The sequence below is a fragment of the Ovis aries genome, chromosome 18 (assembly GCF_016772045.2).
Source record: "Ovis aries strain OAR_USU_Benz2616 breed Rambouillet chromosome 18, ARS-UI_Ramb_v3.0, whole genome shotgun sequence".
Lineage (NCBI taxonomy): Eukaryota > Metazoa > Chordata > Mammalia > Artiodactyla > Bovidae > Ovis > Ovis aries.
In genome coordinates, this window is record NC_056071.1 from 5,631,526 (window position 1) to 5,656,261 (window position 24,736).

The 24,736-nt window shown below is 39.3% G+C and overlaps 1 protein-coding gene across 3 annotated transcripts in view; it reads left to right on the top strand.

Annotated features, from left to right (window-relative positions):
• Window positions 1-19,811, top strand: part of CERS3 (ceramide synthase 3) — a 178,309-nt gene extending 158,498 nt beyond the window's left edge. For all 3 annotated transcript variants that reach the window (XM_060401983.1, XM_060401984.1, XM_027957005.3), the window contains one exon: window positions 17,166-19,811. In XM_060401983.1, coding sequence (XP_060257966.1) covers window positions 17,166-17,327 — 162 coding nt within the window. In that variant the 3' untranslated portion in view covers window positions 17,328-19,811. The remainder of the gene's footprint in view (window positions 1-17,165) is intronic.
• Window positions 19,812-24,736: the final 4,925 nt, after the last annotated feature.

The window sequence follows — 24,736 nt, forward strand, 5'->3', positions numbered from 1 at the left end:
GTTTATTGTGATCCACAGTCAAAGGCTTTGGCATAGTCAATAAAGCAGAAATAGATGTTTTTCTGGAACTCTCTTGCTTTTTCCATGATCCAGCGGATGTTGGCAATTTGATCTCTGGTTCTTCTGCCTTTTCTAAAACCAGCTTGAACATCTGTAAGTTCACGGTTCACGTATTGCTGAAGCCTGGCTTGGAGAATTTTGAGGATTACTTTACTAGCGTGTGAGATGAGTGCAATTGTGTGGTAGTTTGAACATTCTTTTGCATTGCCTTTCTTTGGGATTGGAATGAAAACTGACCTTTTCCAGTCCTGTGGCCACTGCTGAGTTTTGCAAACTTGCTGGCATATTGAGTGCAGCACTTTCACAGCATCATCTTTCAGGATTTGAAACAGCACAACTGGAATTTGGAAAAATTTGGAAAAAATTTGGAAAACTGGTGAGTTGGGACTGTTTAAAAAGCTAAGCCACCTTTGAGCCTAGTTCTGAAGATCAAGAAGAGGCACTCTATGTATACAGACCAGTCACCAAAAATTGGGAGCCATGAATGAGCCAGCTGTAGGGTATGTTTTCAATACTGCTTTGACTCCCACTCAGGACTAAGGAAGCTGAGACATGGCCTTGGTCATGTACTCTGTGTCTGAGACATTTGACACCAGCCAGAGAAAATTACCATGTGATGTTATAGGTTCAACCATTTTTTCATGAGCCCCCCTCCCAAAGAAAAAGGATAACTAGGAAAAGTTGGAAGTGTGTCCATTGCTTCAGGATTCTCCCGTGCTTGGGTGAATGTGTCTTTGAACATGCATGGTTCAGTGAAGCTCTGTGCCCCTGCTTGTAGAACATGCCTTTCAAAGGGGAAAGTTGATTTCATTTGCCTTTAATCTAGGGGAGATCATTTTTGTCCTAGTTGCAGAGTTTCTGTTTCTCTCAGGGTATGGGATGCTCTCAGACAGACTAATTGCATGCCTTCCTTCACAGTGACTGTGACTTCAACACCATCCTCTGAATGCAAGTCTTCTCTGCCCTTTTGGAGTGCCAGGCTAATGATATTTGCCAGTACTGGTGCCACTGGTGATGTGGGGGTTCCAAAGCCCTTATTAAGACAAGTAACGAGTTCTGTTTTTTACAACTAACTTGTTCTTCATTCTTTTCACCATCACTTTGTAAAACTGAAGGGAGTTGCTGAGGAGAGGAAGGAGGTACTTTTAAAAGATCTTGCAGAAATTATACTCATGAAGTTCCAATTGTGGAATGAATAACATTGTTAATATGTATTCTAGAGGACCAACATCATTTTTGGAAAACAACCAGTTAAATATTAGATATCTTTGCTAATTCCATAAAGCTATCTAACGTTATCAGAGTAGCAGTATGTCTGTAATGACACAACTAACCCTTAAACAAGGGCAGCTGGCAGCAGGCGATAAGGAGCGTGTGTGCTGCAACATGCTTAGCACATGTGAGAGTTGTGCTCCCAGGGACTACAGTCCTTTAGTTGCTGAAGCCCAGATTCACCCTTTACTCTTCAGAGGAGATCCTTGGATATTTTTGGATCCTTCTTTTTGCATGGATTTTCTTGGGTCCTTAATGATTTGTGGGATGGGTTAGAGCCAACGAGTTACATTAGACCAGTTCTACAAGCTCAGGGACAACTAAGAAATAGGGAAGTAAGGGGTACTGGTATGCAGAGAGCAGGCAAAGAGAAGGGCAATACAAGAAAAGAAGCTGGCTGACTTCAAGAGAAGTCTCACTGCTGCTGGTACAAGCAGTCTTTTCATCTCATCAAGGCAGACAGGTAGAGTTCCAGAAAACACTGTGGCTTGACTTTTAGCAAGTATTTATTATTAGATTCCTTGTTCCCCTAGAGCTTGCTTGACTAATTTTTTATTTTTATTAAGTATTGTAATTTCTGGAAAAGATTTACCTTGTGAGAAGGTACTTTGCAGAATATAGATTGTAGTTTATATCTTAAACTTTCCGGATTTCAGCTGATTTAGAAAAGTGTCATTTTTTTCTAGCACACCTTACTCAAGGTTTTTTAAACTGTGGGTTGAAAATCATTAATAGGTTGCCAAATCAGTTTTGTGTCATTTTTAAATGAAATAGAATGGAATAAAGTATGTCAGTGTCTGTCTGACCCCCCGGATGCCCTGTCTCTCCAAGTATTCCAGCAGGGGTTTGTAGAGCACTGTGGTTCAAAGTGTCTAAGTTTAGATCAGGGTTTTCATCCTATCTGCCTCTCATGATTGTGTGACCTTGAAAAAGTTACTCAACCCCTCTAAGCCTCATTTTCCTCCCTATTAAAGTAAAGAGAAGGGTGCTATATCCTAGGGTTGCTGTGAGGAGGAAATGGTATTATTCATACTAACTGCTTAGTTTGGTGCCTGGCACATGGACATTTATAGTGTGGGTGTCTATAGCACCTTCATTTATAATTACTAACACTTGGAAGCAACTAAGATGTCCTCCAATACATGAGTAGATGCATAACTGTGGTATGTACATCCAGACAATGAAATAGTCTTCGGCAATAAAAAGAAATGAGCTATTAATTGTGAAAAAACTTAATAGCTCATTTCTTTTTATTTAGTAATGTTTGTTACTAAGCGAAAGAAGCTAATTTTAAAAGCTAAATACTGTACTATTCTAACAACAAGGCATTCTGGAGAAGACAAAACTATGGCAAAATAAAAAGATCAGTGATTGCCAGTGATCAGGCAGCAGGGAAGGATGAGCAGGCAGAGCACAGAGGATTTTCAGGGCAGTGGAAAAAAATAACCCTTTAAGGATGCCATTGTTGTTGTTGTATTACAGGTAGTATATACAAGATGAAATTGAATATAGTATGAGGTTTTATTAATATTTAGTTCCAATTTACATTACATTCAATTTCCAATTTACATTATTAAAGTTTGTATAACGTGCAACCATTCGTCATTCATCTAACAACTCTTACTAATAGGAAATCCTTTCTGAGCTTCACCACCAAGGGCAGTAGTTCTCCATTCTGTTGGACCCACACTCCCTTCGCTAGCCTGAATTTAAATTCCTAGGTAATAGCACTCACCCAGAAGCATAATTTCAAAAAAGCAATATAGTGCCACAACTGTAATAAAAAAGAAATAAGATGAAAGACATTTCTCATAAAATATGCATTTAATGTGTAACATGTACATGAGAGCACTAGAGAATGTACTGTGTTGACAGGTGCTGTGTTTGCTTACATGGAGACTCACTGTGAGTGGGGCAGTTGCAAATTCGGATGCTGCTGCTGCTGCTAAGTCGCTTCAGTCTTGTCCGACTCTGTGCGACCCCATAGACGGAAGCCCACCAGGCTCCACCGCCCCTGGGATTCTCCAGGCAGGAACACTGGAGTGGGTTGCCGTTTCCTTCTCCAATGCATGAAAGTGAAAAGTGAAAGTGAAGTCGCTCAGTCGTGCCCGACTCTTAGCGACCCCATGGACTGCAGCCCACCAGGCTCCTCTGTCCATCCATGGGATTTTCCAGGCAAGAGTACTGGAGTGGATGCATTCTTAAATGCCACTGGTAGAGTTGCCATCCTTGACATGGCTTTCTGAAATTATAAAGTTCTGAACAAAATAAAGTATAGTCTTCCTTTGATTTATGTATGTAGCTTCATTCCTGAATAATTGAGAATATAGTAACAACCATGCAAGAATTCCTGTGCCTGAATGTAAAATGGAGTTAGGTTCCAGGCCTGGATAATTACAAATGCAGGTCTGGCAGGACATTTGGGTGTCATGCACATTGTAAGATGTATGGCATCCCTAGCCAATGCTCACTAAAAGTCAGCAGTGCTCAGAAAGTCAATCTTTCTGACTCTGAGGATGTCATACATTTCCAAAGTCCCTATCTGGTCCAAGCCCTCTTCTTAGAGGTGAGGGTACTGAATGTGGGATGTGGCTTCAGGCTATGGTGAGCATCCTCCAAGATGAATTTATCTCTCAGCTAAAGCAGCTATTCAAGTCCTGAGAAAGGGGTGGAAATGGACTTCCCTGGTGGTCCAGTGGTTAAGAATACACCTGCCAATGCAGGGAACACAGGTTCAATCCCTGGTCCAGGAAGATCCCACGTGCCACAGAGCAACTAAGGGCGTGTGCTACAGCTCCTGAGCCGAAGCTCTGGAGAGTGAGAGCCTCGGCTGCTAAGCCTGCGAGCCGCAACTACTGGAGCCCGTGCGCCTGGAGCCCGTGCTCCACAAAAAGTGAAGCCACTGCAATGAGAAGCCTGTGCACCACAGCTAGAGAGCAGCCTCTGCTCTCTGCAGCTAGAGAAAGCCCGAGTGCAGCAAGGAAGACCCAACACATAAGTAAATAAATAAATACCTTTTAATGGAGTGGAAAGATGCTAGTATGCCTTCTAAGAAGAAATTAGGGGTGGAGTCAGTGGTGACTCAGACGGTGAAGAAACTGCCTGCAGTGCAGGAGACCCAGGAGCAATTCTTGGGTCAGGAAGATATCCTGGATAAAGGAATAGTAACCCACTCCACTATTCTTGCCTGGAGAATCCAAGGGACAGAGGAGCTGGTGGGCTACAGTCCGTGACTGGGGGTGGAGGGGGGTTACAAAGAGTCGGACAGGACTGAGCGACTAACACTTTACACTTTCACTTTCAGGGAGAAATTTGTTTCTTTGTTCTGATTCAGATTTCCCCTTGTTCCCTACAAAAATCATTTAAATAATGAGAAGGAGAGCCAAGGGGCATTGTCCACAAAAGCAAACAACCAAGCATGGGTCTTCCCTGAAGGACTCTGTCTGCACTCTGATCCTGGCTCCCAGCCAGCTGTGGAAAGTTTGCCTTTCTCTGTTGCATCCGATTTTTTTCCCCCCAATTTTTATTTTTATTTATTTATTTTTAATTAATTATTTATTTTACTCTACAATATTGTATTGGTTTTGCCATACATTGACTTGAATCTGCCATGAGTGTACATATCCTGAACCCCCCTCCCACCTTCCTCCCCATCCCATCCCTCTGGGTCATCCCAGTGCACCAGCCCCAAGCACCCTGGACTGGTGATTCATTTCACATATGATATATGTGTTTCAATGCCATTCTCCCATATCATCCTGCCCTCACCCTCTCTGTTGCATCTTAACTGATGTGATGCCAAGTTTATTCCTCGGTTTACAGTGAGCTTTGTTTATTTTGAGACCCTTTCTATGTTGTAGAAAAGAGCAGAATGTACCGAAAAGGGCCTATGGAATTGTATTTCTATTTCTGTGATTAAGACAGCAGAATGTGTACATTGTTGTTGTTGGTGGTGTTTAGGCCTTTGCACAAAGAAATGTTTGGTTACACATACCCCAAGAATCTCCAGACTCCAGAGGTGGTCGATTTTAGTCTTCAGGTCACAGAAGGGAAAATCCTTATGGTTATAGATGTCATTTTGAAAAATGATGTGTGAGGGAACAGTCTCACCTTCCATATTTTTTTTCTGCTCTAGATTAGGATTAATAGATACATTTGTGAACCAGCTTAGAGAGTCAGAGATCATGTCCAACGCTGGCCTTGCACAGAACTTGAGTTCTTGGTATTGTTTTAATAGTTCACACCATCTTTTATCTTTTGTAGTGAAGTCTAATCTGTGACGATTCCATCTGCCTTCCTTGGGAAAAATTTTATTCCTCTAGGAGTTTTCCTGGCAAAATTCCTTTCAGAACACTGTGAAGCCAAGGAAAAACATATAACTCTTTATTAAGAACTGTCTTGGAAGGACATTCCTGCATAAGGAAAACAGGAAACATCCTATCCCTCAAAGTAAAAATATCCTGACAACCAAAATGCCCACATGAGTAATACTTTACTTAGCAGATGTTTATTGGGGAAAACCATCATGTTTGCTTTATAACAAGAAATACTTTTGTTTTGTTTTTAAACTTATCATTGGTAAAATATTTTTGTACTGTTGTACAGTTCTATGAATTTCAACACAAGTGTAGATTTGTGTAGCCATTGCTATAATCTGGATATAGAATAATTCTGTCACTCCAATAGCTACTCCCTCTACTCCAGCTCTTGGCAGCACTTATCTGTTCACCATCCCTACAGTTTAGTCTTTTAAAGAATGTCATAAAAAGTACATTAGTATGTCTTTTGGTAGGTAACCTTTTGAAACAGACTTTTACCTTTTTTTTTTTTTTTAGTTTTTTATTTTTAAATTTTAAAATCTTTAATTCTTACATGTGTTCCCAAACATGAACCCCCCTCCCACCTCCCTCCCCACAACATGTCTCTGGGTTATCCCCATGCACCAGCCCCAAGCATGCTGCACCCTGCATCAGACATAGACTAGCGATTCAATTCTTACATGATAGTATATATGTTAGAATGCCATTCTCCCAAATCATCCCACCCTCTCCCTCTCCCTCTGAGTCCAAAAGTCCGTTACACACATCTGTGTCTTTTTTCCTGTCTTGCATACATGGTCGTCATTGCCATTTTCCTAAATTCCATATATATGTGTTAGTATACTGTATTGGTGTTTTTCTTTCTGGCTTACTTCACTCTGTATAATTGGCTCCAGTTTCATCCATCTCATCAGAACTGATTCAAATGAATTCTTTTTAATGGCTGAGTAATACTTCATTGTGTATATGTACCACAGCTTTCTTATCCATTCATCTGCTGATGGACATCTAGGTTGTTTCCATGTCCTGGCTATTATAAACAGTGCTGCGATGAACATTGGGGTACATGTGTCTCTTTCAATTCTGGTTTCCTCGGTGTGTATGCCCAGCAGTGGGATTGCTGGGTCATAAGGTAGTTCTATTTGCAATTTTTTAAGGAATCTCCACACTGTTCTCCATAGTGGCTGTACTAGTTTGCATTCCCACCAACAGTGTAGGAGGGTTCCCTTTTCTCCACACCCTCTCCAGCATTTATTGCTTGCAGATTTTTGGATCGCAGCCATTCTGACTGGTGTGAAGTGGTACCTCATTGTGGTTTTGATTTGCATTTCTCTGATAATGAGTGATGTTGAGCATCTTTTCATGTGTTTGTTAGCCATCTGTATGTCTTCTTTGGAGAAATGTCTATTTAGTTCTTTGGCCCATTTTTTGATTGGGTCGTTTATTTTTCTGGAATTGAGCTGCATAAGTTGCTTGTATATTTTTGAGATTAGTGTTTGTCAGTTGCTTCACTTGCTATTATTTTCTCCCATTCCGAAGGCTGTCTTTTCACCTTGCTTATATTTTCCTTTGTTGTGCAGAAGCTTTTAATTTTAATTAGATCCCATTTGTTTATTTTTGCTTTCATTTCCAGAATTCTGGGAAGTGGGTCATAGAGGATTCTGCTGTGATTTATGTCTGAGAGTGTTTTGCCTATGTTCTCCTCTAGGAGTTTTATAGTTTCTGATCTTACATTTAGATCTTTAATCCATTTTGAGTTTATTTTTGTGTGCGGTGTTAGAAAGTGATCTAGTTTCATTCTTTTACAAGTGGTTGACCAGTTTTCCCAGCACCACTTGTTAAAGAGATTGTCTTTACTCCATTGTATATTCTTGCCTCCTTTGTCAAAGATAAGGTGTCCATATGTGTGTGGATTTATCTCTGGGATTTCTATTTTGTTCCATTGATCTATATGTCTGTCTTTGTGCCAGTACCATACTGTCTTGATGACTGTGGCTTTGTAGTAGAGCCTGAAGTCAGGCAAGTTGATTCCTCCAGTTCCATTCTTCTTTCTCAAGATTGCTTTGGCCATTCGAGGTTTTTTGTATTTCCATACAAATCTTGAAATTATTTGTTCTAGTTCTGTGAAAAATGTTGCTGGTAGCTTGATAGGGATTGCATTGAATTTGTAAATTGCTTTGGGTAGTATACTCATTTTCACTATATTGATTCTTCCAATCCATGAACATGGTATATTTCTCCATCTATTAGTGTCCTCTTTGATTTCTTTCATCAGTGTTTTATAGTTTTCTATATATAGGTCTTTAGTTTCTTTAGGTAGATATATTCCTAAGTATTTTATTCTTTTCGTTGCAATGGTGAATGGAATTGTTTCCTTAATTTCTTTTTCTACTTTCTCATTATTCGTGTATAGGAATGCAAGGGATTTCTGTGTGTTGATTTTATATCCTGCAACTTTACTATATTCATTGATTAGCTCTAGTAATTTTCTGGTGGAGTCTTTAGGGTTTTCTATGTAGAGGATCATGTCATCTGCAGACAGTGAGAGTTTTACTTCTTCTTTTCCAATTTGGATTCCTTTTATTTCTTTTTCTGCTCTGATTGCTGTGGCCATAACTTCCAGAACTATGTTGAATAGTAGCGGTGAAAGTGGACACCCTTGTCTTGTTCCTGACTTTCTTTTATTATGTTGAGGTATGTTCCTTCTATTCCTGCTTTCTGGAGAGTTTTTATCATAAATGGATGTTGAATTTTGTCAAAGGCCTTCTCTGCATCTATTGAGATAATCATATGGTTTTTATTTTTCAATTTGTTAATGTGGTGAATTACATTGATTGATTTGCGGATATTGAAGAATCCTTGCATCCCTGGGATAAAGCCCACTTGGTCATGGTGTATGATCTTTTTAATGTGTTGTTGGATTCTGATTGCTAGAATTTTGTTGAGGATTTTTGCATCTATGTTCATCAGTGATATTGGCCTGTATTTTCTTTTTTTGTGACATCTTTGTCAGGTTTTGGTATTAGGGTGATGGTGGCCTCATAGAATGAGTTTGGAAGTTTACCTTCCTCTGCAATTTTCTGGAAGAGTTTGAGGAGGATAGGTGTTAGCTCTTCTCGAAATTTTTGGTAGAATTCAGCTGTGAAGCTGTCTGGACCTGGGCTTTTGTTTGCTGGAAGATTTCTGATTACAATTTCAATTTCCGTGCTTGTGATAGGTCTGTTAAGATTTTCTATTTCTTCCTGGTTCAGTTTTGGAAAATTGTACTTTTCTAAGAATTTGTCCATTTCTTCCACGTTGTCCATTTTATTGGCATACAACTGCTGATAGTAGTCTCTTATGATCCTTTGTATTTCTGTGTTGTCTGTTGTGATCTCTCCATTTTCATTTCTAATTTTATTGATTTGATTTTTCTCTCTTTGCTTCTTGATGAGTCTGGCTAATGGTTTGTCAATTTTATTTATCCTTTCAAAGAACCAGCTTTTGGCTTTGTTGATTTTTGCTATGGTCTCTTTTGTTTTTGTTTCATTTATTTCTGCCCTAATTTTTAAGATTTCTTTCCTTCTACTAACTCTGGGGTTCTCCAATTCTTCCTTTTCTAGTTGCTTTAGTTGTAGAGTTAGGTTATTTATTTGACTTTTTTCTTGTTTCTTGAGGTATGCCTGTATTGCTATGAACTTTCCTCTTAGCACTGCTTTTATAGTGTCCCACAGGTTTTGGGTTGTTGTGTTTTCATTTTCATTAGTTTCTATGCATATTTTGATTTCTTATTTCTTCTGTGATTTGTTGGTTATTCAGAAGTGTGTTGTTCAACCTCCATATGTTGGAATTTTTAATAGTTTTTTCTCCTGTAATTGAGATCTAATCTTAATGCATTATGGTCAGAAAAGATGCTTGGAATGATTTCGATTTTTTTGAATTTATCAAGTTTAGATTTATGGCCCAGGATGTGATCTATCCTGGAGAAGGTTCCATGAGCACTTGAGAAAAAGGTGAAATTCATTGTTTTGGGGTGAAATGTCCTATAGATATCAATTAGGTCTAACTGATCTAATGTATCATTTAAAGTTTGCGTTTTTTTGTTAATTTTCTGTTTAGTTGATCTGTCCATAGGTGTGAGTGGGGTATTAAAGTCTCCCACTATTATTGTGTTATTGTTGATTTCCCCTTTCATACTTGTTAGCATTTGTCTTACATGTATTGCGGTGCTCCTCTTATATATTGGGTGCATATATATTTATAATTGTTATATCTTCTTCTTGGATTGTTCCTTTGATCATTATGTAGTGGCCTTCTTTGTCTCTTTTCACAGCCTTTGTTTTAAAGTCTATTTTATCGGATATGAGTATTGCCACTCCTGCTTTCTTTTGGTCTCTATTTGCGTGGTATATCTTTTTCCAGCCCTTCACTTTCAGTCTGTATGTGTCCCTTGTTTTGAGGTGGGTCTCTTGTAAGCAGCATATAGAGTGGTCTTGTTTTTGTATCCATTCGGCCAGTCTTTGTCTTTTGGTTGGGGCGTTCAACACATTTACGTTTAAGGTAATTATTGATAAGTATGATCCCGTTACCATTTACTTTATTGTTTTGGGTTCGGGTTTATACACCCTTTCGTGTTTCCTGTCTAGAGAATATCCTTTAGAATTTGTTGGAGAGCTGGTTTGGTGGTGCTGAATTCTCTCAGCTTTTGCTTGTCTGTAAAGCTTTAGATTTCTCCTTCGTATTTGAATGAGATCCTTGCTGGGTACAGTAATCTGGGCTGTAGGTTATTGTCTTTCATCACTTTAAGTATGTCTTGCCATTCCCTCCTGGCCTGAAGAGTTTCTATTGAAAGATCAGCTGTTATCCTTATGGGAATCCCCTTGTGTGTTATTTGTTGTTTTTTCCCTTGCTGCTTTTAATATTTGTTCTTTGTGTTTGATCTTTGTTAATTTTATTAATACGTGTCTTGGGGTGTTTCACCTTGGGTTTATCCTATTTGGAACTCTCTGTGTTTCTTGGACTTGTGTGATTATTTCCTTCCCCATTTTAGGGAAGTTTTCAACTATTATCTCCTCAAGGATTTTCTCATGATCTTTCTTTCTGTCTTCTTCTTCTGGGACTCCTATAATTTGAATGTTGGAGCGTTTCATATTGTCCTGGAGGTCTCTGAGATTGTCCTCATTTCTTTTAATTCGTTTTTCTTGTTTCCTCTCTGATTCATTTATTTCTACCATTCTATCTTCTATTTCACTAATCCTATCTTCTGCCTCCGTTATTCTGCTATTTGTTGCCTCCAGAGTGTTTGTGATCTCATTTATTGCGTTATTCAATATATTTTGACTCTTTTTTATTTCTTCTAGGTCCTTGTTAAACCTTTCTTGCATCTTCTCAATCCTTGTCTCTAGGCTATTTATCTGTGATTCCATTTTGATTTCAAGATTTTGGATCATTTTCACTATCAATATTCGGAATTCCTTCTCCGGTAGATTCCCTACTTCTTCCTCTTTTGTTTGGTTTGGTGGGCAACTCTCCTGTTCCTTTGCCTGCTGAGTATTCCTCTGTCTCTTCATCTTGGTTATATTGCTGCATTTGGGGTGGCCTTTTTATATTCTGGTAATTTGTGGAGTTCTCTTTATTATGGAGCTTCCTCACTTTGGGTGGGGTTCTATCAGTGGCTTGTCAAGGTTTCCTGGTTAGGGAGGCTTGTGTTGGAGTTTTGGTGGGTGGAGCTGGGTTTCTTCTCTCTGGAGTGCAGTGGAGTGACCCGTAATGGGTTATGAGACAAGACGAAAAAGGAGACAAAGGAGGTGGGGAGGGAGCTCCGTCCCGGGAAGGGAAGCCCGTTCCGGGAAGGGAATTTTAAGAAGAGAGGTTTCCAAACACCAGGAAACACTCTCCCTGCCGAGTCTGTGGCGAGCTTTGGAAACACAGAGGGCAACATAACAGGAAGGAAAAATAGATAAATAATTAAAACCAAGAGATTACAAGCCCACCAGTAACTCCCCCAGCGGAAAAGCAGCACAGACGCCTGCATCCGCCATTGGGAAGTGGGGCCAGGGCAGGGACGCGTGGGAGGCGCGGGCTGCAGAGCTTTGTAAGAATCGGGCAGGAACACCCCACGTGCAACCAGAACGCTCTAACTTGGGCTAGCAAACCAGACTGTGGGATAGCTACCACGCGAAAAGCTCGAACATAAGACACCGCCAGGACTGAGCGCAGAACAAAGGATGGAACAGAAAAAGCCGGCTGCAGACCATCCCCCGCTGGGGACAGGCAGCCAGAGCCGTAAGGACTGGAAAGGGGCAATTGCAGACCCAGAGAGACTTTACTTACCTAACTGCAAGCAGGCTCCTTTGCTAAGACTTCTGGGGGTGCTGGACAGTCACAATCTGCCTCACGGGGTGTGCCAGTGGTCCACCCAGAAAGCTGAGTAGCAGCGGCAGAAAAGGTGACAAGCCGCGGCGATCACGCTTGCCAAACTCCTGAGCTACTCGGACCTGGGAAGGGCACAAAGCGCAGTCCCAGCAGAATTTTTGCCTCTGAGGGCTGCCTGAGCGACGAACCTGAGCGGCTTGGACCAGGGAAGTGCACGCAGCCTAGGGCCGGCCCCAGACGGTTCCCGGCTGAGCATCGTAGAGCCAGAATGGTTTGTGCGCCGCGAGAAAGGACAGGTCAAGCGGGGCAGAGATACTGTGTGCACACGACAGTGCTATTTGTTTGCAGCATACCCCCTCCCCACAGCGCGACTGAACTAGTGAGCCTAAAAAACCAGCAAACAGAAGAAGTTAAACAGAGGGAACCACCTTGGAAGTGATCCCACACGGCCCGTAACACCAGAGAAGGGCCAGATATATTTTTACTATTTTTAAAATCATTCCTTTTTTTTTTTTGCTTTTTTGTTTTTTTTTCTTTTTTTTTCTAACTTTTTTTAATTGTTAAGTCTTCTATTTCTCCTCCAATTTTTATTTCTATAACCTATTATTACTATTTTTTTTTTTAAAAAGACTTTTTTTTCTTTTTTTTTTTCTTTTTTTTTAAGGCAAACACCGTATATAGTCCTTGGATGGTTGTTGGTGGTTTTGTTTGTTTGTTTGTTTTTAATAATTCTTTTTTTTTCTTTCTTCCTTTTTCCTTCTGCTTTTCTTTAATATTGTATCTTTGAAAATACAACCTCTACTCTAGATTTTTAATCTTTGCTCTTAAGCTTTTGTTGTCAATTTAGTACATTTAAAAACCCAAAAATCACTACCCAAGTTTACCTGAGAGCGAGATTACTGGCTTGACCACTCTCTCCTCCTCTGGACTCTCCTTTTTCTCCACCAGGTGGCCTCTGTCTCTTTTCTCCCCTATCTCTTCTCTATCCAACTCTGTGAATCTCTGTGTGTTCCAGACGGTGGAGAACACCTAAGGAACTGGTTACTGGCAGGATTTGTCTCTCTCCTTCTCATTCCTCTCTCTTATCCTCCTGGTCACCTCTGTCTACTTCCTCCCTCTCCTCTTCCCCGTATAACTCTGTAAATACCTCTGAGCAGTCCAGACTATAGAGCGCACTTAAGGAAGTGACTACTGGCTAGCTTGCTCTCTCCTCTTTTGATCTCACCACATCTCATTCCAGTTACCTCTAACTACCCCCTCCATCTTCTCTTCTCCTTGTAACTCAGTGAACCTCTCTGAGTGTCCCTCAATGTGGAGAAACTTTTCATCTTTAACCTAGATGTTTTATCATCGGTGCTGTATAGATGGAGAAGTCTAGAGGCTACTGTAAAAATAAAACTGAAAACCAGAAGCAGGAGGCTTAAATCCAAAGCCTGAAAACATTAGAGAACTCTTGAATTCAGGGAACATTAAGCAATAGGAGCTCACCAAATGCCTTCATACCTACACTGAAACCAAGCTCCACCCAAGGGCCAACAAGTTCCAAAACAAGACATACCACGCAAATTCTCCAGCAAGACAGGAACACTCCCCTGAGCTTCAATATACAGGCAGCTCAAAATTATCCCAAAACCTTTGAAACAGACTTTTAACTTAAAGCCTTTGAGATTCATCCAGTGTCTTATAAATATCAGAAGTTTGTCTCTGTTTATGTATGCACAACTGCTTACTAATTTACTTGTTGAAGAACATTTGGATTGCTTTCAATTTTTGGCAATTATGAATAGAGTTTTTGTAAACATTTGCTTTTGTGTGAACATTAATATTGTATCTGTCTCTAGGATAGATCCTCAGGGGTAGGAATGCTGAGACAAAGTGTCTATACCATTTTGCATTTCCATCAGCAATGTATAAGAGTTCCTTCCAGTCCCTCTGCATCCTTGTCAGCACTTGGTATTCTCAGAATTTTTAATTTTAATTCTAATTTTAGAATAAAATTCTGATTTTAAATTTTAATTTAAATTACATTTTTAATCATGATTTTAATTTGCATTTTCCTAATGGCTCATGATGTTGAACATCTTTTCATGTGGACAGCCTGTATCCTCATAGAAGTGTCTATTTTTATATATTTTCCCATAAAAAATTTTTTTTCACATTGTTATGGGAATTTTTTATTATCCTACAAGTTAAATATGAGATTTGCAAATAATATCTCCCAGTTTGCAACTTGTATTTTTATTTTCTAAACTGTTTCTTTTACAAAGCAAAAGTTTTAATTTTGATGTAGTACAGTTTATCATTTTTTAATGGAATATGCTTTTTGTATCATGTCAAAGAACTCATTACTCAACCCTAGGTTGTAGGTTTTCTTCTGAAAGTTTTGTAGTTTTATATTTTACATTTAAAGCTATGATTCATTTTATGTTAACATTTGTATAAGGTTAAAATTTACTTTCTAACTATGGATTTCTAATTGCTTCAGCATCAATTGTTGAAAAGACTACCCTTTCTCCATTGAATTGTTTTTGTACCTTTGTCAAAACTCAATTGGCCATATTTGTGTGAGTCTATTTCTAGATTCTCTTTTCTGTTTCATTGATCTATGTGTTTACCTCTTTGCTAATACCATCCAGTCTTTATTACTATAACTTTATAGTCAAGTCTTAAAATTGGGTAATTCAAGTTTTCCAATTTTATTCTTCTTTTTCATAGTTGCCGTCTCTATTCTAGTTCCTTTGCATCTCCATATAAATCTTGCTATGACTTTAATTGGTATTATGTGGAATCTATACATAAATTTGGGGATAATTAACATTTTTACTGTATTAAAACTTCCAAGTCATGAACATAGTATGTCTCTTTAGTTATTTAGATCTTTGATTTCTTGTATCAGAGTTTTACATGAAGATCCTATACAAATTTTGTTATACTTGTACCTAAGTGTTTTCTTTTGTAAAACTATTGTAAATGTTCCTCATTTCTAACTTTCTGTTTTAGTTGGAAATTTCTAGTCATGTTGGTTTACTATGGCTGGTGTAACAAACTGCCACAAACTTGGTAGCTTAAAACAACAAAACTTTACTTTCTGAAGTTCTGGAGGTCAGAAGTCTATGATCAGTTTTGAGTAGAAATCAAAACTGTGTGGCAGGTCTGTGTTCACACATGAAGGAAATCATTTTGGCTCTTCTAACTGCTGGTGGCTGCCAGCACTCCTTGGCTTATGGCTATATCACTGCAATCTACCTCTGTCTTCGTATTCCTTTCCTCTGTGTCAGATCCCCTCTGCCCCTCTTAGGAAGCCATGATCATCTCTCATCTCAAGATCCTTAATTTAATCACATGTGCAAAAACCTTCACCATGTAAGTTAGCTGTCACAGATTACAGCAATTAAGACATAATATTTTTGAGGACATTTTCAGCTTACAACGTGAGAAGGAAATGGCAGCCCACTCCAGTATTCTTGCCTGGAAAATCTCACAGTTGGAGGAGCCTGGCAGGCTACAGTCCATGGGGTTGCAAAAAGTTGGACACAACTGAGCGACTTAACTTACTTACATTTACTACATTTATGTTAGTGTTTGGAAATCAAGATTTTGTGTGTGTGTGAGACAGAAAACAGAGACATAAAGAAACAGAGACACACAGAGGGATAGATTGTGTATGTTGACCTTTTATGCTGTAGCCTTAGTGCTAAACTCATATATTAATTCTAGGAGTTTTGGGGTTGATTCTTTATATTTTCTATGTAAATAATTATGTCATCTGGGGATTTCCTTGGCAGTCCAGCAGTTAAGCCTCCACACTTTCAAAGCAGGGGGTCCAAATTCGACCCCTGGTTGGGGAACTAAGATCCCACATGCCGCGTGGCATGAGCAAAAAAGTAAAAAGTTAAAAAAAAAATATGTCTTCTATAGATAAAGATATTTTTATTGATTTCTTTTTCCTGCCTTATTTCATTGAATCGAATTTCCAATGCAGTGTGAATAGGAATGGTGACAGTGGACATCCAGACTTGTTCCTAGTCTCAGAGGGAAAGCATTCAGTCATTCACCATCAAGTAGTCCTTCTTTGCAGAGAAGTTTTCAAAGTTTTTTGCTTTAAATCATGAATGGATGTTGAATCTTGTCATATGATTTTTCTGCATCAGTTAGTGTAATCATTTCCCCTTCTTTATGTTATTAATATGATGGGTTACATTCACTGATTTCCAAATATTGAACCAGCTTTGCATTACTGGGACAAACCTCATGGTGTACTATTTTTTATACATTGCTAGTTTTGATTTGGAACATTTTATTGAGGATTTTAAAGTCTGTGTTCATTAAAGATATTGGTCTGTAGTTGTATTTTCTTATACTGTCTTTGTCTGGTTTTGGTATCAGGGTAATCTGGCCTCATAAAGTAATTTGGGATGTGTTCCCTCTTCTTTTTTTCTGGAAGAGATTTGGTGTTTTTTCTCCTTTTTATGTTTCATGGAATTTGCCAGTGAAACCATCTGTTCCTGATGATACTCTTTCTCAGAAGATTTTAAACTACATATTTAATTTTTTTTCATGGTTTTAAGACTACTCAGGTAACCTATGTTTTCAATTTCATTGATTTCTCATCTCTGTTATTTCCTCCATTTTGCTCACTTTAAGCTTATTTTTCATTTCTTTTTTCCCCTAGTTTCTTAAGTTGGAAGCTCATATCAATAGAGCCTTTTCTTCTTTTCTAATATAAGCATTTATAAGGTATACATTTCCTTTTAAGCACTATTTTAACTACATTAACAAGTTTAATGTGTTGTATTTTTATTTTAATTAAAAGTATTTTCTAGTATTCCTTGAGACTTACTCTTTTGATCCCTTGATTTATTTATAAGGTGTTGTTATAATTTCCAAATGTTTTTAAATTTTCCTATTATCTTTTGATATCGATTTCTAGCTTAATTCCATTAGGACGTGAAGATACTTTTCATAATTTCGATTAAGTTTGTTAAGGTTTGTTTTATGATTCCTTATATGTTCTGTCTTGGTGAATGTTTGGTTGTGTGAATGAATATGTGTTTTCTCTGAAGGGAGTCATACCTCTGAACTGGCCCCATTTGTTTGCTTATTCACCTAAGAATCTTTCTGTAAAGTTGTCACTCACAGCCCATTGTTTTCTTTGTCCAGAGCATCCGGGATGTGAGAAGTGATACTGAGAGTGAGCATGAAGAGGAAGAAGAGGAGGAAGAGGAGAAGGAAGAAGCCACAGAAGGCAAAGAGACAGACCGTTTGAAGAACAGCCTTGGGGCCAACAGGCACCTCATCCCCAATGGTCAGCATGGCTGTTAGCTTGAAGCCCACACAGCTCCCAGTGCACAGCACACCGTGAGGGCTGCTGGGAGCAGGACGTGCTCCCTCCTCCACTGTTGTGGCCTCAGGACCCAGAGGGACCACAGATTTTGCCCTTCCTTCTTGATCACCACCTTCCCCTCTCCTAAGATGTATTTAACAAAATGTTGTTTTTGTGTCAAAATGTTGACTGTAAGCATACAAGTGGATTTTACTGGAGTTAGGACTCAGGCTTCAAAGATTTCTCCAGAGAACCTTTCTAGTTCTAATTGTGCCCATTCATGCATTTGAGACACTTGGAGCCAACTTGGTTGTGGGCCTTCCCCTTGCTACCTTGCCTGTGTTTATGATGATTTGAGAAGTGCTAAGGCAACCCACCTTTTCCAGGTGTGTTTGGCCACAGAAATAACCCACTTCCCAAAAGTGAGCTAGAGTTACCAAAGGAACAGTGGTGGCAGGACCAAACTAAGGGGCCAGGCTTCAGGGCTCACAAGCTCTCTTCTGCTGTGGAAAGTATTTAAGCCTTCCATGCTGTGTGCTGCGTCTCTCCAATGGGAAGACCCAGACATGCCCTTTCCCCTCACAGGGATGGAGTAAGGATCAAATGAGATAATAATGGGCATGAGAGTGCATACTGTAGGCTGTGGTGTTCCTATTACTGGACCCTCTCTCCACCCTGACCCCAGCCCTGACCCTCTCTCCACCCTGACCCCAGCCCTGACCCTCTCTCCACCCTGACCCCAGCCCTGACCCTCTCTCCACTGTGACCCCAGCCCTGACCCTCTCTCCACTGTGACCCCAGCCCTGACCCTCTCTCCACTCTGACCCCAGCCCTGACCCTCTCTCCACTCTGACCCCAGCCTTGGCCCTCCTTTCACTGTGATCCCAGCCCTGTTTGGGAGAGCAGCCTGGTGAAACTTGACACTGAATGGGCCTGAACAAAAGGCATAGTCTTGAAGAATTCCTTTTAAATGTGTCTGGAGACACCTAGAAATGCAAGTACCCAGAAAGCTGTTTCCACTTTATTTGGTCACTGTTTTTTATTTCCCCAAAGGTAATTCTCACGTCCCCCAGGTTCTCGTCCCTCAGACTCCATGGCCAAGAGAACAGAGTTTGGGCCCCACTCCTTGTGTTTTGCTGGTTTCTCGTTTCCTCTCTGAGAGGGATGCGTCCCTGTTGTGTTCTGAGCCACCCCCTCATCCAACAGAGCTGCCCAGCAGGCCATGGGGTCCATCAGGGCACTGGACCCAGGTCAGGCTGCTCCCCGAGTCACCAACACTCAAGAAGCCCAGCATCTGGGGTGCAGCAGGCACCTGAGCTCCTGAGTGAAGGAAGTCTTGGAAACAGATGGTGATGCTGCACTATAAATCTCTGCAATCCAAGCCAACCAGAGTGCAAAGCAGTAACGCAGAACAAGAGAAAGTCTGGAGAATGCCCCCGAGTCAGCGTCACCTCCTGGGCCACCTACCTCTTTGGAAGGATAGGTAGGGGCTGGTAGGTTAGTAGCCACCTCTCAGCCCCCACAGGGGTGCTTCTCCTAAGGCTCGCATGCAGGCACCTCAGGCATTCTCAGGTGGCTGACTGAGGAGAGGCAGAACCTTACAGGGGAAGAGCTGAGCAGAATATGCAACTTTTCTGCACCCAGTCTCTCATATTTTTTGGTCACATTTTGCATCTTCACCCTGTTTTGCTGAGGGTCCATATTACAAAGCCAAGTAAGTGGAAGCTGAGACCATGAGAACTAGTAAAGCCCACACAGGCTCCACCAATGGGGGCCACAGCCCCTGCAGCACAGATGACACTGTATATGGTAAAGGTGTTGGCAGTTTTTGTTTTTTTTTTTTTTTTTTCCGGTAAAAGTATTTTTTTTTTAACCTTCAGAATTCTTTCCCAACAAAATTTCTTTTTGAGGAATTGTTAGAACAACAGAAAAAATGTGTCGGGTTTCTCTGTATAATATCTGCTTTTATGAGTACAATAACACTATATGTATAACGTATATTATAAATCTCAAATGCCTCCAGTTACAGCTGTTCAAGCATAGCTGTTGAATTATTATTATTATTATTATTTTTGGTGAAAGGTCACACTAAGATATTATTTTTATTTTCCAGTTAACAACAACATTTTCCTTGATTTATTTTGGCCTCTGTACCAAATATCTTCTTGCTTGAAGTAAAAAAGTGTTTAGTTGTTGCATTATCCTCCAGTTCTTTTTTTTCTTATTTGAACATCAAAAGTAAAATTTATAAGCAAACTCCAACTGCCTATGGAAAGCTGGAAGCACCAAACTACCTCTGAAGAGGTAGAGATTCATGTTTTGTAACATCTTTTAGGGCTTTTGTGGTTAATTTTAAGGCTGACCTCTCTTTTTACAGGAAACAAAAGCTCATGCTATACACCGAATGGCTTTATAAAAATGTAGTCCACCGTGCCACCAGTATTATTGTAATGGTAATAATTTACAATAAAACAAAGACAGAGCCCTGTGTGTGTGGTGATTGAGTAGATTCAGCTTGGCTTCCTAGAGATTATTTCTGGTCTTATTGAGTGGTGGAAACAAAGACTTGCCAGTCTTCTAGAAACACCCTGCAGGGAATCAGGAGGAACAGTGAGGAGACCAGAGCCAAGTTAGGACCTGAGGGCCACTGGCCTTGGGATACAAACACCAGACAAGGAGACATGCAGATCAGGCCTGACGAGGGTGAGCCTCTCAGCTGTGCACAGTGCAGACAGACAGCAACTTGTGGACTGGAGACTAGCCTGAGCCCTGTGACGCAATGCCCTGAGGAAATGCTGAAGAGCGTGGCCCTAAAGGTGTTTTCTCAGCCCGCTTTTCTGTACCTACCCATCAAAGGTGGAGGAGGAAATAGGGTCTATTGATGGTTCAACTGGCTGTCCATCAGAATTACCTGTTGAGGTTTAAAACACACCTTGCCTGCTCCACATTTTATTTCATACTTTCGGGATGAGAAAAAAAACTGCATTTTAACCAAGCCCAGGTACTTCTAAAGAGCAATCAGGATTCTGTGTGACCCCCACCTAGTTTTATTCCTGTGTGGACTTTGCATGCATGTTGTTGTGTCTTACTAGCAGTTTCATATGCTAATAAATGAGAATAGACAATGATACAGAATATTTACTCCAAAATAAATCCAAATAAAATATAAAGGAGAAAAGGAAACCTGAGAATAGTCAACACAAATAGAAAACACTACAAGAGTGATACACTGGTTAGTACAATGGCAGTGTTGTTGTTTGTTTAGTCACTAAATTGCATCCAACTCTTTTGCAACTCCATGAACTGCCAGACTCCACTGTCCATGGGATTTCCCAGGCAAGAACACTGGAGTGGGTTTTCATTTCCTATTCCAGGGGATCTTTCCAACTGAGGGATCAAACCCACATCTCCTGCATTAGCAGGCAGATTCTTTAACACAGAGTGACCAGGGAAGCCCAAATTACCAAATCCAAATTTATAAGTAATTACATCCATATGATTATCTCAATAGATGCAGAGAAAGCCTTTGACAAAATTCAACATCCATTTATGATACATACCTCAACATAATAAAAGCCATATATGATAAACCCACAGCAAACATTATCCTCAATGGTAAAAAATTGAAAGCATTTCCCCTACAGTCAGGAACAAGACAAGGGTGCCTACTCACCACTACTATTCAACATGGTTTTGGAAGTTTTAGCCACAGCAATCAGAGAAGAAAGAGAAATAAAAGAAATCCAGATTGGAAAAGAAGTAAAACTCTCACTATTTGCAGATGACATGATTGTCTACATAGAAAACCCTAAAGACACCAACAGAAAATTACTAGAGCTAATCAATCAGTATAGTAAAGTTGCAAGATATAAAATTAACACACAGAAATCCCTTGCATTCCTATATGAGAAAACAGAGAAATTAAGGAAACAATTCCATTCACCACTGCAATGAAAAGAATAAAATACTTAGGAAGATATCTACCTAAAGAAAAGACCTATACATAGAAAACTACAAAACACTAATGAAAGAAATCAGAGATGACACAAATATGAGAACTATACCATGTTCATGGATCGGAAGAATCAATATAGTGAAAATGAGTATACTACCCAAAGCAATCTATAGATTCAATGCAATCCCTATCAAGCTACCAACAGTATTTTTCAGAGAACTAGAACAAATAATTTAACAATTTGTATGGAAATACAGAAAACCTTGAATAGCCAAAGCAATCTTGAGAAAGAAGAATGGAACTGGAGGAATCAACCTGCCTGACTTCAGGCTATACTACAAAGCTACATTCATCAAAACATTCTGGTACTTGCACAAAGACAGAAATATTGATCAATGGAACAAAATAGAAAGCCCAGAGATAAATCCATGTGCCTATGGACACCTTATCTTTGACAAAGGAGGCAAGAATATACAATGGAGAAAAGACAACTTTTAACAAGTGGTGCTGGGAAAACTGGTCAACCACTTGTAAAAGAATGAAACTAGAACACTTTCTAACACCATACACAAAAATAAACTCAAAATGATTAAAGATCTAAATGTAAGACCAGAAACTATAAAACTCCTAGAGGAGAACATAGGCAAAACACTCACTGATATAAATCATAGCAGGATCCTGTATGACCCATCTCCCAGAGTAATGGACCTAATTACACTTAAAAGCATTTGCACAACGAAGGAAACTAGAAGCAAGGTGAAAAAACAGCCTTCAGATTGGGAGAAAATAATAGCAAATGAAGCAACTGACAAAGAATTAATCTCAAAAATATACAAGCAGCTCATGCAGCTCAATTCCAGAAAAATAAATGACCCCATCAAAAAATGGGCCAAAGAACTAAATAGACATTTCTCCAAAGAAGACATACAGATGGCTAACAAACACATGAAAAGATGCTCAACATCACTCATTATCAGAGAAATGCAAATCAAAACCACAATGAGGCACCATCTCACGCCAGTCAGAATGGCTGCTATCAAAGTCTACAAACAACAAATGCTGGAGAGGGTGTGGAGAAAAGGGAACCCTCTTATACTGTTAGTGGGAATGTAAACTAGTACAGCCACTATGGAGAACAGTGTGGAAATTCCTTAAAAAACTGGAAATATAACTGCCATATGACCCAGCAATCCCACTGCTGGGCATACACACTGAGGAAACCAGAATTGAAAGAGACACGTGTACCCCAATGTTCATCACAGCACTGTTTACAATAGCCAGGTCAAGGAAGCGACCTAGATGTCCATTGGCAGACGAATGGATAAGAAAGCTGTGATATATATACACAGTGGAATATTACTCAGCTATTGAAAAGAATGCATTTGAATCAGTTCTAATGAGGTGGATGAAACCAGAGCCTATTATAGAGAGTGAAGTAAGTCAAAGGAAAACACCAATACAGTATATTAATGCATATACATGGAATTTAGAAAGATGGTAACGATGACCCTATATGCGAGACAGCAAAAGAGACAGATGGAGAGAACAGTCTTTTGGACTCTGTGGAAGAAGTCGAGGGTGGGATGATTTGAGAGAATAGCACTGAAACGTGTATATTATCATATGTGAAATGGATTGCCAGTCCAGGTTCAATGCATGAGACAGGGTGCTCAGGGCTGGTGCACTGGGATGACCCAGAGGGATGGGATGGGGAGGGAGATGGCGCGGGGGGGGGGGGGGGGGGCGGTGGCGGTCACGATAGGGAACACATGTACACCTGTGGCATTTTCATGTCAATGTATGGCAAAAAACACTACAATATTGTAATTAGCCTCCAATTAAAATAATTAATTAAAAAAATAAATACATCCATTGTAAAAAGAGTACCAGATTAGATTTTTTAAAACCCAACTAGAAGCTGCTTGTAAGAGATATGCTATCTACAGTATTGTAAAGTAAAATAAAGTAAAAATAAAAATTAAAAAAGAAAGATATGCTATCAATATAAGCAAAAAGAAATGTTGAAAGAGGAGGGAGAAAGGTATACCATGCAAACTCTATCCCCCCAAACTTGACATAGCCATTCTAATATCAGACAAAGGCAAAAAGAACTAGCAGGTTTTAGGAATGTTTCATAACAGTGAAAGGGATCAGTTCACCAGGAAAATATTTAAAAATTAAATCTGTAGATACTGAATAATATATCTTTAAAATATACAAAGTTTATAGAATTAAAAGGCATAACAAAGTCATAATCATGTTTGGGTGGTTTTAACACACCTTTCAGTATGTGATAAAACCAGCTGACCAAAAAGCAGTAAGAATATAGAAGATGTGAAAAATTAAATGAACAAAATTGACCCAGTTGATATATGCAGAGAGCACTGTACCCAGCAAATGCAGACAGTTATTCTCTTCAAGTGCACGTGAACATTTACCCAGGTTGGCCACATGACAGCCCTTAAAACAAATCACAAAACATTTCAAAGATTTTAAATCTATAGAGTATAATCACTGATCACAGTGAAATTACTAGAAAAAAAGCCACATATTTTTAAGTTAAGCAATGTACTTCTACATGTAGCAAAGAAGAAATCACAACGGATATAAACATTTTAAAATGCATAATAATAAAATGTGGGTTTCAACTAGTGACAAATTTAGAGGAAGTTTTATAATATTAAAAGCTTTTATAAATAAAGAAGACTGATGAAAATCAATGATTGAATGTCTCAAAAACAGAAATGAGTAAAATAGGAAACAAACACATGATAGAGGATATCATAAAAGCGAAAGTTGTTTCTTTAAAAGAAATTTATAAAATTCTAGCAAGACTGATTAAGACACAAATAACATTAGGAATCAAAAGGATCTGTTGTTATAGATTAAGCAGATATTCAACAAATAATAAGAGAATATCATGAACAACTTTATGTCAATGAACTTCCCTGCAGCTCAGGTGGTAAAGAATCTTTCTGTAATGTAGGAGACCCAGGTTTGATCCCTGGATTGGGAAGATCCCCTGGAGAAGGAAATGACAATCCACTCCAGTATTCTTGCCTGGAGAAGTCCATGGACAGAGAAGCCTGATGGGCTACAGCCCATGGGGTCACAAAGAGTTGGACACAACTGAGCAACTAACATGATGAACTTTATGTCAAAAGTTTAATTTGTCAAATTAAAAAACTTTAATTTGTCAAAATGAGCACAAGAAGAAATAGATATCCAAATAGTCTTCTATACAAAACAAATCTGAATTTTAAAAATCTACTCCCCCAAATCTTTAGTCCCAGATGGATTTTCCAGTGAATTCTTCCAATATTTAAGAGTTAGCACAAGTATTACAGAAACTTTTCCAGAGAAAAAAGGAAGGAATGCTTCCACATTTATTTTGCAAGTCCAGCTTAATCTTGATACTAAAGTCTGACAAGATATTAGGAGAAAAAGACCCAA